The following is a 16,302-nucleotide window of genomic DNA, read 5'->3' as shown; positions in this document are numbered from 1 at the left end:
ATAGACAGCGTTCAACCATATGTGACTGATAGACAACGTTCAAATGTATGTGACAATGTTCAGAACTGAGACTCGGCAAACGGTGTGTGGCAGCAAAACGTAAATGTAATATGGGCAACGTAAATGTAAGGCCAGCGAGCACTCAACAAGCACCTACGATCTTGTGGAGCAGATGCAGTATCTGTATGTAAGGGTTGAGAAGGCCAAAGATCTGCCCGCCTCTGCAACTATAAGGGTACCACGAAGCACTTGAGAAGAAATCAAACCCTGAATGACACCAGGTCTTTGCTTTCTCAGTCGTTCATGGTGGAAGCGGTGGTGAAGGACAACGCTAAAAAATTATGAAACGTTTATGGATTCTATGTCAGGACAGCCAGAGAGCAATCAACGTATTCAGATGAACAGGCAGAGGAACGTTAGGTGAATGTCAGGCGCAGGTCTTATAAATAGAATATGGCAGACAGAGCGCAGGTAATGGAATATGGCAGACAGAACGCAGGCAGTGTCAGACAGGCGTACAGGCACTCAGTCACTGAATTATATGGAGAGCAGAGGAGCAGACAAGGGAGTTACAAGGCACAAGAGCTAAAAAGGAGCTGGCTTTGATACCATGTCAGGCCAAGCAGTAACTCCATAAAGCAGAAATTGATTCGTGTGTTATTCCATCAAGTAGGGTCTTTGTTATATACAATAGGGAGTGACTGTTCAGTTCATCTCCCGATGACTGTTCACATTTCTAATTTAATTATTTACATAAATTCACCCAATCATGAGGATTAGGTGTCAACAGAGGCTATGTTATGAATATAATTCAAAACAATTAGATAAATGAAATAAATATAAATATTAAATAATTAAATATTATTTAGGGTAAATAGTCATTAAATTAAGTGAAAAGGCATGTCTAAAAGACATGCCCATTCATGAAAGGTCACCTGTCCTCATTGTAATCATATATCATCTTATACATTTTATATATTAATAAATTGTTATTAATTTTAACAATTAAGCCTACAAGCTGTCAGTTCTCTTGCTTCAGCCATAGTTTTTATGTTACAGAGGCCGAATGGATTGCAACTAGTATGACTTGTTGTGAAGCTATTTGGTTGAGGAAGCTCTTCACTGAGCTATTGGAGCACGTAATGGATACCATCATTATCTTCTGTGACAACCAAAGTGGGATTCGCCTTTCAAAGAATCACATGTTCCATGACTGCTCCAAGCACATTGATATCAAGTACCACTTTATTCGAGATATGGTACAACAAGGTGCAATAAGGCTCCAAAACATCAAGACTGATGAGCAGGTCACATACATCCTCACGAAGCCATTAGGGAAGGTCAAATTCTTAGCCTTCCGAGAGAGACTTGGAATCATGGAAAGACCCTCCCATGAGGGTCCCGCTTGAGTTGGACATTGAACTCTGGGAGCTCCTGGGGACAGGGGGTGCTTCTTGGAGTTATGAGCGACCATAAGGTGAGTGGTTCACCTTTTCCTATTGGTGCGTTGTGTATAAGGTGAGTGGTTCACCTTCCCTTGTGATACCCCATGATGGTTGACATGTGTGTAGGGTGAGTGGATCACATTACCCTACGATTGATGACACGTGTAGGGTGAGTGGTTCGCCTTCCCCTATGATTGACATATGCATAGGATGAGTGGTTCACCTTCTCCTATGGCATATAAGTAGGATGAGTGGTTCACATTCTCCTACTAATGCCCCAACATACATCCTACCCATGTAGTTTGGGACTCATGGGAGGTACCTCTCATCTAGCCAATGAGTTGGGAAAAGTGGTTAGGGACCATAGCACTACCAATGGACGCAACGTGTACTTCCATACTCCCTATGACTAGGATGCATGATGCTCAACAACTTGATCTGGGATCAAGTCTAATTGAGATTCTACCTCTGGCCTGACTTTTGTCAATGGAGAGTGGTAAGGTCTTGTGACTCGCTCTCGATCGATTCTTCTTCATTATTCATATCAGTGTTCAACAAAGCACAACAGAGATGAGATGAGATACAGAGATGGTTCATGAAGACAAGATGTCATGATGATCGATGATGATGGATGGACTAGCAGGTGGAATTATTCCTAGTTGAGAGGGAGTGTTAAAATTAGCAACTAGGGCCAAGTTCCACCTTGTGACAGCTCATTTGATGGAGATGATAATTGTATTAAATTTCTCTTTTCGAGAGGACCAAAATTGATATAAATATCATCTAATTTGGACAAGCAGAAGTGTGTTTTTGAATTTCTGCCCACACATGCAAATTGTTCAGGTCGGCCACATCATCATGTAGTTTCATGAAGCCCAATGGACATGTCACCTCACCCTCAACGACTTGTATAAATACAAGTGACCTCTCACCTCATTTGGAATCATCATCACTCACACATTCTTCTCTCTCCTCTCATTGGTTCGTACAACTACTAGGCATTTTCTCTCTCACACGTGTGGCACAAGGAGGTTGAATTTCTGGACAGAATTGCAAGGCCAAAAATTTTAGGAGTTGACCAAGTTTGACTAGCGTTGACTAGGCACTCTTTGACCAGTTTTGACTACAATTTTTGGAGGATTATTTCTGTTTCTCTAGGCCACATTACTGGGCACAGAAATTGAGAAAATTGCGGCACTTTGACCAACATTGATTTCAGGGTTGAAGTAACTTTGACCGCAAAAAATTACATCAGACTCTCTCTCCTTTAACTGAATTTGACTTGTCTTTGAAGGACTGTTTTGGGTTGACTTTGACCAGCCAGGAAAGTCGAATATGACTAGGTTTGACTTAGCTTCAAGTGGACTATTTGACTATTGTGCTGACCATCTTTGACTTTCTGGTTAGGGCTGAGTTTGATTGCAGATTTTACAGGGTTGTTTTGTCTTTGATTTGGCAAGTCAATTTTGACTTTTGTACTCTCTCTCACTAAACATTTGATATAATAATAAGAAGAATTGATTAAAGGGTTTCCCCCACATTGGGGTTTTTCCCTGGCATCCACCAAATCTGTTGTCCTCTTGTATTGGCCTGCCTTCTACATTTTATTTTATGTTCTATCTATTGTTACTGTGAATGTTATTTATGATTAATGTGATTGTTATTGGAAACTAATTTGGAAATTGTTAGTGGGTTGCTTAAAGTACATTGAAGTAATTGTGCTAAGCATAGAACATACCATTGTTAACTAAATTTAACACTTCTGGAATACCTACCACGATCTCTCTAAGCAACTTGAGTGCTCCATGATGGATATGACCCATCCTCCTATGCCATAGCTCTTCCATATCTCTGCTATTGTTGTTGCTAACTATTAGTTTTTGATGGATAGGATAGTGTCAGACAACTGTTCTAGTCTCTAAATGTGTCGAAGAGGCTAAGGAATGCTAGATCTCCAAAACCCAAAAAATGTTTCAAGAGAAAACACTTAGAAACCCCTCAATTAAATTAATTGATCAATAATTAAAAAGTTCTTACGTCTAACTTAAGAAAATTGATAAATTAATGGGTATTAATTGAGAAAATTGATTTTTCTCTAAAGACTTTCAGAAAAGTGACTCGACAGAGTCTAAGATGATCTGAGTAATCGATCATGATTAAATCTTGGTTGTTGATGCTCCAATGAAAGATTATAAAAGCAGGTCGAAGAGATTGGAGAAGACACAGTTTGTGAAGAAGGCAGTTCGAATTCACTTGTTCGTAGTATCCAACAGGGTACAGTTCAAGCCAAGGGAGAGATTGTAGTAGGGGTTTGCAGCAGTGAGAACTTTCGGAGATAATATCAAGAGGTTTTCCAATGGTTGAGTGTCAGGATAGGAGGTCGAATTATCCAACAGAAGAGGTCGTATTTGGCAGTGTGATTTGCCTAGTTTGCCAGTGCGAGTTATCGAGAAGAGGATCAATTCATTAACTAGTGCTTAGATCGAGTCCCCAAAGGCAAAGTGAATTGTTTCCAGAGACATAGGAAGGCAGGATGACTCGTCCGATGGTGTTCTGGAGGCGGAACGAATTAATATGAGTAGGCAGTGCATATTTCCAGTCCAACAGTGTGAATTAGTTGGGAAGTGCAAGTTGGCTAGAGAGGGCCAAATCGAGAAGTTGTGAGGGAAAAGAATTTTCCTAGTATTTTTCCAATGGCGATAAATTGTCGAAGAATTGCCAATTGGACATCCAGTTGTAATTCTCTATATTTTTTGCATAACAATAACTCTCATCTACTGCGTTGGTTTTCCCATTGGGGTCTTTTCCGGGGACAATTGTCCGAAAACAATGGTGTCATTATTTTGTGCATGTAACCATCTATTTCTCAGTTCCTCATTTTTATTTCCACAGCATAATTTTATTGTGAAGAATTGCAGTGTGAATTAGTTGCTATTTTCCATAATAATAATTACGAAAAACAAATAAATTGTTAAAGTTAGGAGAATAATATCCAGTTACTACAGTTCAAGGTTTTTTCACATGGTATCAGAGCATTGAAGATCAAATCAGAAGCTTAGAAGTGAAGGAAGCCAAATTGTGCAATTTCAAAGGGAGATCTAAAGCACCAGTTTCCAGATCTACACAGGCCAGCCAAGCAGTGCGAGTAGCAGAGAGGCAGAAATTCAATTTCTAGTCCAGGGTGGAGGAAAAGCTCGATTTTGCCTCATATCTATAGTAGGCAGTAGATTTGCTGGAGAGGGTTTCTGGTGAGCAGAACAGTTGATTCGTAGAGAAAATCTACCACAGTAGTTTTGTAGTAAGGGTTTTGCAGTTGCGGATTAGCACAGGGAAGGAAGAGAAAAGCACACTGAGAGGGAATTTCCAAGAATTCTCAAAGGGTTTCCAGTTTTATAGTTGCAGGAAACGAGGCCATAAATTCCAGTAGCAGTAGGCTGTAACAAACTTGCTAGTCCAGCTAGTGCGAATTTCAGGGTCAGCAGTGCATGTGCCAGATCAGGAGAAGGACATTAAGAGGTAGAGCAAGTTACCCAAAGGAGGAATAACAAGCAGTGTAAGTCTGGGAAGGACACAGAAGGCAAGTGCAGAAGTAGATCTACACATTCCAGGAGGAGTGTGAGTAGCAAGGAGAAAGGCCAAGTAAGTTTCCAGAAGGAGAAGGAGATTTCCAGTATAAAGGTTCTCCAGTTTATTTGAGTTTTCCAAAGATGGCCACAGCATGACTCAGAGATCAGGACAGACTTGACAGAGCCTCTAATTTTGGCGTCTGGAAAGCCAGGATGCAATTCCTATTGGATGAGCATGGCTTGAAGGAGTTTGTGACAAATGTCATGGTTGAGCCAACAAATCCACAACAACTAGCATCCTTCAAGAAAGAGAAGGGAAATGCCAAGAGGATGGTCCTAGATGGAGTTCGAGATCATATTGTCCCGAATATTGCAAATAAGAATACATCAAAGGATATGTCGAATGTTATTGTGAAGTTGTACGAAGATCCATCTGAGAATCAAAAAATGATTCTCAAGGAGAAGCTGAGATCAGTCAAAATGCGAAAGGACAAGGATGTTACACCCTACCTCACCAACATTCAAGGAATCAAAGATGAACTTACAGTTGTGGGCGAGAAACCATCGGATAGTGAGTTGGTGTGCACGACAATCAACAAGTTCTCCAAGGAGTGGCGTACATTCATCCAAGTGATTTCTGGACGAGACACGCTTCAAGGTCAGGAGAGCCTATGGAGTGACTTCACTTAGGAGGAGCTAAGGCTCAACCTCGCAGATGGTACTATAAGCAGTAGTAGCCAGGGACTGAAGGTGGAGAAGGAAGTGTTGAGAAATCTAGGGCATTAGCATTAGGTGATTTCTCTTCAATTAGTGATTGCTTGTGAATGCTTTTTACTTCTTTAGATTAGGATCTTCTTCTTCTTATATTATTAGTGTTCTTCGTCATCAAACAGTAACCAATGCATGAACATAAATAGACAAGAGACACAAAATGTAGGTTATCATCCAAGGCTAAAACCTCTCACTCTTTGCAAGGAAAATCTGCACAAATTCTTATAGAGATTCCAATCGATGAATACCAAGACCAAGATCCTTGACCTATTAGCCACTCCAAGACCAAGGCACTAGTTCTCTTAACTGTCTTCTGCTCCTTTCCTCTTCTTCATGATTCCTCTTCCTTCGTATCACTAAGACTACTTCATCGAGAGCCTCATCACTGCATGAACTATAATGGTACTGAAGCGAAGAGGCAGCAAACCCTTCTCACTATGGAAGCATAAAAAAACGAATTGTGAGCCCTTCAAACTCTTCCTCATTGTGGCAACTTCGAACTACAGTGACACCGAATTTGTCACTATCATTATCAGACGAATCTCAGAGATAAATTTGATCTATTGACTGAGAGATAGCATTGATTTCATCTCTGTAAACTTATCTCCTTATCTGATCTCCTACAGTGGACCTGTCTCTTGCAATATACCCGAACTTGCCTCTTCTCTTTTTGACACCTGAACTTGGAGAGATCCGAGCCTTCCTTCACTGCCACTGTTCTCCCAAAATCACAAAAAGACATCCAAATTTCTGATTGTAATTACCATCCGAAAATATCGGAGACATATGCGAAATTTTGGTTGTGATTGTCCACCCGAATTTAGGGATCCAAACTTAATGATTGTAACCTCATCCGAACTTCAGAGAGAGATATCTGAATTACTTCACTATGGAAAAGGCGAAGAGTCTGCCCATGTATTTATAGTGGTTTGTCCCATAAATAAGCCAACATATTCTTATCCGAATAGGTGTGTCTTTTTGAGGTGATATGACATGAGTTTATTCTCTGTTTTGAGGCCAACTCCAAGAGAAGGACTAGTGCTTGTCGTTGGAGGCCTTCTAGACATTTTCATAGACTCATATACATTGTTATATCCCCAAGAAGGGTTATTCATACATGACATTAATTTTTTTGACTTTAATGACAAATCCTAAGGCTCTCAATGGGAGCCATCTAAATAAATATTTTGCTCATGAAACCCATGAAGCAAGCATTACAAAAATAATTTTATTTTCTTCTCTTTCATCATTTACAAAAATCACAATTACATGTCATTATGAAGACCGGACCTAGTTACACTTTTCAACACTCCCTCTTAACTAGGGAGGTATTCATAATGGTACTTGGTCATTCTCAATCTGAAAATTTTCTCATAAGAAGAATTGGATTGGTAACCCATCTATCTAGCATCATATCAAGAGCATTGTCACATAGCAAGGCCTTGACTAACAGCTCTATCCACATGATCAAAGCACAATGCTGGCATGATCCAAAACCCAAGAAAACAAAGCCAAACCAAATGCCCACTCATCAAAAGTCAAAGATGCCAAAGAGAGAAGTCAAAGATGCCTCCAAACCATCACACATGTGAAGAAGAATAGAGTTGCCTTTTACCTATACGAACCAAACAATTGAAGAGAAAAGAAGAATGTGTGTTGTGTGATATCCAAATGAGGCAAGAGGGCACTTGTATTTATATACAACTTAAGGGGTGTCATTTCGTCCATGAGATGTGTCATTTGACCCAAGGCCGGCCTTGACAATTTTGTATTTGTGGGCTTGACCTAAAAAATCCACTTTTCTTTATCCGAATTGAGTGCTTCAAAAATCAATTTTGGTCCTCTCGAAAAGAGGGATTCAATGCAATGATTATCTCCATCAAACGAGTTGTCCAAAGTGGAATTTGGCTCTAGTTGCACAATTTAATTGTACTTTCACTAAGTCATTTAGTCTGCTGCTAAGTCACTTCTTCCTACTTGATTATATTCCTTCATCACAGGCATTCAGTGAGTCAGTCTTACTGGCAACAAGTTATTTCATTAGGCTTGTTCTCACACAACTGTTTTCAACTCTAAGGCTCGGAGCCATTTGTCAGACAATCGAAAAATCAAGTACTTGTTGAACTATTGTCTTTAGGACTGACTTCAGATTTTCTAAAACTTGACTTCTTCAAGATACTATAGAGGTTGCTCCTTCACCTAGGCTTTGATCCCAAGTTGATTTTTCTTATAATAGAAACTGATTTTCTAATCTTGATAATTACTTCCAATGATTTGCATTCTCAAGTTGTCTTATGTTACTTATAGTCTTATACCATTAAGCAATTATGCATAGAAGATCTCAACAATAATCCAATAATAACCATAGATAATAATGCATAGAAGATCTCAACTATAATGCAATAATAACCATAGAATCATAAAGAGACAACCATACACAAAAAGATGACAAAATATTACCCTAGGAAAACCCAAACTTTGGAGAATCCCAGCCAACTTTTCTTCTAAGGAGAATTCAATCTTCAGCGAAATATCCAAGCATAAATACTAACCAAACCTGATCAAAGGAGAGAGAATGTCTGACTTCTATTTATCTTGGTCAAATCTGGTCAATAATCTGATTTTCGATCTGATCTGCTTCTGGTCAACTATGGTTGGAGGCCAAATTTCAGCCCTCCAACTTCCTTAGAGAATTTGGTCAAACAGCCTCAGTTGACCTGCAGTCAATGCTGGCCAGAGTGCCCAGAACTGTGGTCAAAGTTGTCCTTTTCTCGGTCAAACTGGTTGAAGATTCGGTAAAAAAGCAGCCTGTAAACTCAGTCAAATTGTGCAAGAATAAACTCGGTCAACACTGGTCAATGGCAGCTTCAAATCTGGTCAAACTTAGCTTTCTTCCCTTCTGTTGACTTCGCACGTGCGGATCAGATATGTTGTTGATTGGATGGTCGAATTGGATGTCTTCTTTGAGCATTTATAGTGATCAAATGGGTGCCCTTTAACCAAGGGCCACCTCTAATGGTGGGACCGACTTAGGCTTCTTGGAGCCTACATAAACCAATATGAAAAATTAACTTTTTCTTTTAATACTTTTAAATTCTTTTTGCTGATTCGGAAGGCTCCTTGGCATGGAGGAATACCTCCTGATGCTACAAAAATCAACACACGTGTTATTAATGGCTTATTTTATTGTATTGAGCTATTGGGTTGGCTTGTAACCCATTTTCTTCATGTACACTCAAAATTGAACTTGTCATAGGGCTTTTGGATGAATTAATGGAAGTGATTGACTTGATATCAATAGAGGATCACTCCATTTGCTTTTCTCATCATCACTCTTGCATTTCAGCCTCCTTTAGAGAGCTCGATTTAGCCTAGTTGTATCTTGCCACTTGTGGAGATGTGATCTTTTTGAAGCTATTGCTATTTGAGAATCATTTTTGTCTTGGAGATGTCTTTTTGGGATTCAAAGAAGACTATTTCTTGGAACAATTGAAAGTTTAAGAGAATATTTTTATTGTTTCACGTGAATAAATTAATGCTAGCGTTTTTCTAATTCCATATCTAAATACATATTATTCATGGAAAATCTTTCTTGATTATTACATGTTAAGTTTTACGCATTGGGCATCTGTTTGTTGGTCAAAAATTAAAAAAACTTCAATATTTCTTACCCTTTTATTTTTCCAAGTCCTTCAAAGTAAGTCACTAGGGCTAGATAGTAGGGCCAAATTCAATTAGGGCATTTCTTGAATGGATGTTGGAGCTTGACTGGCTTGAATTCTTTTTTGTTGATCCTTTTCACTCAAAATCAATGTTGCAGGAAATGTCCCCCCCCCCGGATCTAAACCCCAAAGCGCAGTCCGTACGGATGTGTCCAGGAAGTGCCTCCCAAAACACATTTCGGACTAATAATGATGCTTCCTGGAAATTCCGGAAGCGTCCCTCCGAAACGCGTTTCGGAATATCTGAAGCGCGCTTCGTACGACGCTTCGGCTGTATGAAGTGTGGCGCTTCAGAGGCCGAATCATACAATTCCTGTACGATTCCATATGCGCTTCGGAAAAGTGTGCCGTGCGGCCTAAAAAAATCGGTTTTTTTTTATTTATTTTTTTATTTTCTGGTAAGTTTGCTTGTTGGGGGTGGGTCCACCTTGGGTTAGGGTGAGGAATGAAGGCAAAAAAAAATATTAAAAAAATATAAATATAGCAAATGCTCGCTCATGGTAATGTTAAATTCTTAAGTAAAAGTGACATTCTCCTTTATTTTTCATTTTCATCCTTTTACTTAAATTTTTAACATTACCATGAAATGATTCAGGATGTTTGAGAGTGGTTCCAGCCTCATTGGACTTCATATGGAGAAAATAGAATTTTATATCCTATTCAAAATTCAGCAAACTTAACAGTTTTCAGGAATTCAAGATCAATGGGATTGTGGCATTTCATTAGATTATATCAAGTATGAAGGTATGCGATTAGCATTTAATCAAGAGCACCAAGCCCTATATGTACCCTAGTGTTGGTGGTGTTAATTGTTGAACTCCTTTGTTACGCCCTTAGCAAAAAATGACCTTTCAATCAAGTCAAAATCATCGATCAAGCATGTTAAGCTTTTTCTACCATATTTTAAGTCTTGGATTAGGTAGTTTGATCAAAATTGGGCAATGTTGATTGATATCCCTAGACAATCGAGGTAGAGGCAAAGGCTAGACAAGAGGAGAAGAATCTAGATTCTAGATGGTTGATGCATCTAAATGGTTGATGCTCGAATAATTAATCATTAATGTACAATGGATGCTATATCTATCTTGATTTATGCAAAAATATGCGTATTTTCATGTCTTCTACAACTAATTTGGTATTTGGGATGTTTGTTTTGAGTATAAATGCAAAAAAATATAAATAAATAATATATATATATATATATATATAGCAGACGCTTCGCTTCCTAGATTTTTGGAAAATGACGCTTCCACGTCCCCGCTTCCAAAAAACATCCCCATTTCATCCCCGCTTCGTGCAACATTGCTCAAAATCTAGCATTTTACATAGTTGAATTTTCCTTAGTAGGGTTGACATCATCCACACTAAGTAATTTTGTACCCTAGAAAAACCCTAACCTTAGCTACAGCTTCAACTCAGGGCTTAATTTGAAGACTTTCTTTCTCTATTTTTGTTGATTAAATCATTTGCAGTTTGCACACCTTTTCCTTGTTGCTTGTTTTCCTAGGCATTCTTTTGTTGATCTATATCTTGAAACCCTGGACTCTAGGCCACACGTGCCTCTTTTAGGGCTTATTATAAGATATGTTTCTCCTACACAATAGAATTGTGCCTTCGCCCATTGAAGAAGTATCTTTACTTAGCCTTTCATTTACATCATCTTGGGCCATCTAACTTAGAATATCCTTTAGGTGATCACCAAGAAGCCTCCCTTGTGCAATTACACTAAAGAGCAAAAGGAGGATCACTATGGTGACAATGGCAATCCACCTCATTGTTGCAACAAGGTCTAACCTTTTCCATATGAAGCCTCTCAGAAGGCCTACTAGATTTTCAGGAAACAGCTTTAGCACCGTTGTCGGGGAGGATTTTAGTCAACCTCCTCGTTATCTAGAAAAAAACTTCATTAAACTTTAGAGAGAATAGATTATAAATGACAACATGGATTCTCTGCTGGCAACTCCAAAAGCTGACCCTCATATTTCCCCTAGTAGTTCCCCTGACGATAACATACATCCAAGAAGTAAAAGAACTACCTGAAAGCATGGCACATAATCTAGTTTATGTTCATAATCACTTTCTCCTTTTCCTCATGCCCCAAGTCTCTTGCAAGTAGCTATAGTTGTTAGCCTAAAATTTAATCATCACAAAAAATAAGCAACCAATTTAGCAAAAATAGATTGATAAAATAAAGGGTCTATAGTTGATGCTTCAAACTAAATGTCATCATTTATGTCCATTACGCCAAGGTCACAATTTGATTAAAGTTCAATATTATTGAACGATTGCACTAGTTAAAGAAAAGAATGTATTGTATTCAGTAGAATGAACTGCAAACTTGTGCCAATATTGGAAGTTCAATAATTACAAATAAAAGAATCACTAACCTGAGTGATCGTCCATGGACAAAATTAATTGCATAGTCAGGAACCTGGTAAACAACAAACATATACAAAATTAGACAGAACTGTGCCTTGTCCACGTATGCTTCAGTTGTAATCACAATACCTAAATGGATATTTGCAAGCTAAATATAGAAATAAGCTTCAATAGGCTTTTTTATTCGCATGAAATCACAATCACCAAAGAAAGAGACAAAATAGCTGCACCATCCCAGCAATGGTGCATTGAGATGTTGATTCTCTTCCATACTCCTTTTGGTTCTTAAATTCCTTTCAAAACACTTCTAAGAATGTTATGTTCAATGTTGGAAACTTGGAACATATTGGAAAATTAAAACTTACCAAGGGTTTTCCTGAAGCAAGCATAACTCTGTTATCTACATCCAGCTCCACAGTATTATCAGGACGAACAATCACACCTTCAAGGTCCCTAAAGTTTGCTCCCTGCATATAATTAAATCCATCAACAGTCAACAATCCCACAAAGATGCAGTCAAACTAAGGCCATCGTAAGGATAAAAGTAAAAAAGGAAAGCTACCTTTCTTTTTGGGATTTTACAGCTGCGTTCAAGGTCATCTTCATTCAACTCCAAAGGTTTATGGTCAAAAAGACGCTTTTTTAGCTTCTTGTTTTCCACACAATTTTTCCCTTCCAAGGCTTCACACAATGTATTTTCAGTCAATAACATAAATTCTCAAATATAACATAATACAGACCAATTACATTTTCATGATACTTTCTAATATTTTCTGATAGTGGCATAAATATTATGGTAACTAATATTTTCCAAAGAATTGAATAATATAATATTTGAGACATTGTTGAGAAAAACAATAATGTTATAACGACTCAGCTGAAGCAAACACTTGGAAATATAGAAAATCCAGAACTTGTACAATTTTCTTTTTGAAGGATAACCTCCAGGGAATTTCAAGAGATGTTTCCATGCATTTATGGATGGCATCCCTATTAAAGCCATAAGCATACACTAGTGTACATAACGCAGGGGGATTAGAACCAAGCATATGCTGGCATGGAACTAGCCAAATGCCCAATAATCATATGTAATGAGGCATCTCGAATTACAGGGAGTATAGGAATATTAGCATGCATATGATATATGATATCTACATATGCAATGCATCGCATGCACTGCACTAGTATACATACTAACTAATTATGAAAAATGTCCCAGTATAGTGTAATGAATCAATTATTGAAGTACTAAGTAAATCCCTAACTAAATCACCAAAATATAATGAATGTCTTAAGTGGGGTATTTGATATGTATACCACCATCATTATATATAACTAATATATTATTCAAAATAAAAAAGTAAATACAAAAAATTATATAAAATAAAAAGGAATTAAAATTAAATATATATATCTATATATATATATATATATATATATATAAATTAAAAGGAACTAAATATATATGTTCAAAACGAAGCATGACATAAACATTTCAATAAATTATAACCCTCTTAAATAAACCTATTGAATAAACCCTTTTAAACAAAACCATTTCTTTTAAAAGTGGGTGAACCTACTCATTCAAATCCCATTAAGTCACAAATATCGTTATATAAATATAAAAGGTGTGACTGCCTCTAAAAAAAATTCATTAAAAAACCATTTTGGATGGTAGGTGACCGTCAGAGAGCAAGGAAACCATATTATAAAAATAGAAAATTGTGATGTTCAGACGGTGGATGGATAGTGGATGGCTTTGGGACAGTGGATGTTTTGGGTGTTGATTTCTGGTAGCATCGGATGCACTCAAATTTGAGGGGAGGCTTGGACACATGTATTCCACAATACCCAAAAATTGTTTTGGGAAATTCCACCTGGAGATAGTTTTATTAAAATAATTAATTATTTTAAATGAACGCCTAAATCTAAAGTTAGGGAATTAAAATAATTATAAGGTATTAATCTAACTATGGGTGAAACTTCCAGAAGAAGACGAGGATCAAGCCAATATGATATGAGTCATTGACTAGAATCTAATTTGGGTCGTTGGTTCTCAACAGAAGGATTATAAGAAGAGGCTTGATGGGCATTTGGAAAATATATTGAGTGGAAATCAGAGATCGAATTTCTGAAGAGAACAACTGTTGCCGAAGAGAAATTTAAAGTGATTTCTTGCAGTGAGGGGCAGGGATAGCTCTGGTTGGATATTTCTCCTGATCCGGGAATACTCAGCAGAGGAGGCAAAGAGACATCTGGGAGAGGCAGCGCAAAGGCTACGTTGGGTAGTGTAGACTAACGCAGAGGCAACGCAGAGCCTTGAGGAGATCCGTATTTTTGCTGGAGAGGCCAATTTCTGAAGCCGAAAGCCGGGCTGTGAGATCAGGAGGGCAAAATCGGGGTCTCAGAGGCAAATCAATGAGTAGAAGGGGTGACGCTGTCCCTAGAAGCTGTGACCCTGAGCCTACGCAGAGGCAGTAAGGGACAAGCCATTATGTGGCTAAATCAGTCAAAATTGTGAAAATTTCTTAAACCCGGGAATTCCTATAGCAACACTGATGATATTTCTTCTACTTGTTAGATTTACATGAACAAGTTATTTGCAGTTTCCTACAACAAACATCAAAATACATACACTGCAGCCTACACCATTTAAATAATATGCCGAAATTTGAAACAAGAAACTGAACAATAGAGAAAGATACACACAAATGACAGTTGTTTTTGGACAAACATCCCTAGAAAAACCCAATGTGGGAAAACCGGTGCAGCAGATCTGAGGGTCTTTATTATTAAGCTGAAGTATTTCTGAATACAACTACTGGATGTTTTCCCGGCAATCCAGTTACAGAGAAAATCCATTAGCAGAAGAAGCTGGTGAGATTACCCCACTCTACATCGCAAATCTCAGATCATCTGGCAGCAGAACTAGGAGTTCCCCGGCTACTTTTGCGTTGCCCCTACGCCAGCTCAACTGAGAATCAATCTGCCTTCAAAAGCCTTTTCTAGCCCTCCTGGCTCAGAAACATCAGCCTCCTTAGCAAACTCAGACTTTTGCGCTGGAGGCCTCTGCATTGCTCTGCCTGGGGCCTGCGTGAGCCCTTCCTGGCTCTACGTCACCCTCTGCGCTACCTCCTCTGTGTGTCTCTCTGCCTCTCTGTTGAGTATTCTTGGCTCCGGAGAAGATCCTCTAGACAAAACTCCCTCTGCCCCTCACTGCTTGATCACTACAAATCACTGCATTGCCACTAGCTTCAGCAATTCGATTTAACTGGTCAACTCTTTATGTGTTTTCCAAATGACCCTCAAGCCTCCTTAAATAATCTCCTCGTTGACATTCAACGACCTAAATTAAAAGCTAATCAATGGCTAAGATCATTTCTTCTTGATCCTCGTCTTCTTCTAGAAGTCACACCCACAATTAGATTAATACCCATTAATTATTTTTATTTTCCTAATTTTAGACTTTAGGTCCCATTAAAAATAATTGATTATTTTAATAAAATTGTCTCTGAGTGGAATTCCCAAAACGCTTTCTGGGTTCTTTGGAATACATGTGCCCAAGCCTCCCTGCAAAATTTGAGACTTAGAACACATCTGATGCTACTAGAAATCAACACTCCTTAGCGAGGAATGTGCTTTAGCAATGCCTCCCACTGAAGCATCACTTTGACTTCATAATATCATCCTATGTGTTGTCGATGTTTGACATGTTGTCCATCTGTTGATTTGGGGTAGCATCGGATGTGCTCTAGCCACGAAATTTGGTGGAGAGGTTAGGGCACATGAGATCTCCAATACCCGGAAAGGGTTTGGGCAGATTCTAAACAGTTAGGGAAATATTAAAATAACTAATATTTTTAATGGAGACTTAGGGAAATTAAAATATTAATGTGAAATTAATATAAAACTATGTTAATATGGTCCAAAAGACATGGATCAAGCCAGATCTAATCTTAACCATCGATTAGTGACTTAATCTCGGCCGTTGATTTGTCAACGAGAAAAGTATAAGAGGAGGCTTGAGGGTCACTTGGAGAACACACCAAGAGATCAAGATTTTGACTTTCTAGGGTTGGGTTTGCTGAAAAAGTTGAGAGAGTGATATGGAGTTGCAGCTGAGGGGAAGTGAATATAGAAGCAGAGAGGCAGAGATAGTCCCGAGAGGATCAGTGCAGCAGCCGGTAAAGCTGACGCAGAGGGCAGAAGCTGGAACTGTTGAGAACAACTGAAACTACCGGGAACTGTCGAAACAGCCAGGAAAGCTAACGCAGAGGGCAAAAGCCGAAACTATCGGGAACTGCCAGAACTACCGAGAACGCTGACGCAGAGGGCAGAAGCTGGAACTGCCAGGAATGGCCGGAACTGCCGAGAAAGCTGACGCAGAGGGCAGAAGAGGCTGACACAGTCCCTAGAGGC

General features: G+C 38.7%; 1 protein-coding gene across 2 annotated transcripts in view; it reads right to left on the bottom strand.

Annotated features, from left to right (window-relative positions):
* Positions 1-16,302, bottom strand: part of LOC149140800 (DNA (cytosine-5)-methyltransferase CMT3-like) — a 362,012-nt gene that overhangs the window by 52,426 nt on the left and 293,284 nt on the right. For both annotated transcript variants that reach the window (XM_089447880.1, XM_089447881.1), the window contains 3 exons: positions 12,446-12,564; positions 12,249-12,350; positions 11,892-11,935 (listed from right to left, as the gene is read on the bottom strand). In XM_089447880.1, coding sequence (XP_089304006.1) covers positions 11,892-11,935; positions 12,249-12,350; positions 12,446-12,564 — 265 coding nt within the window. The remainder of the gene's footprint in view (positions 1-11,891; positions 11,936-12,248; positions 12,351-12,445; positions 12,565-16,302) is intronic.

This window comes from Pinus tabuliformis, chromosome X, assembly GCF_031772625.1.
Source record: "Pinus tabuliformis cultivar Carrire ecotype Pingquan chromosome X, CPIR1, whole genome shotgun sequence".
NCBI lineage: Eukaryota > Viridiplantae > Streptophyta > Pinopsida > Pinales > Pinaceae > Pinus > Pinus tabuliformis.
The sequence above is the reverse complement of the archived record's forward strand: the minus strand, read 5'-3'. Positions and strand labels throughout refer to the sequence as shown.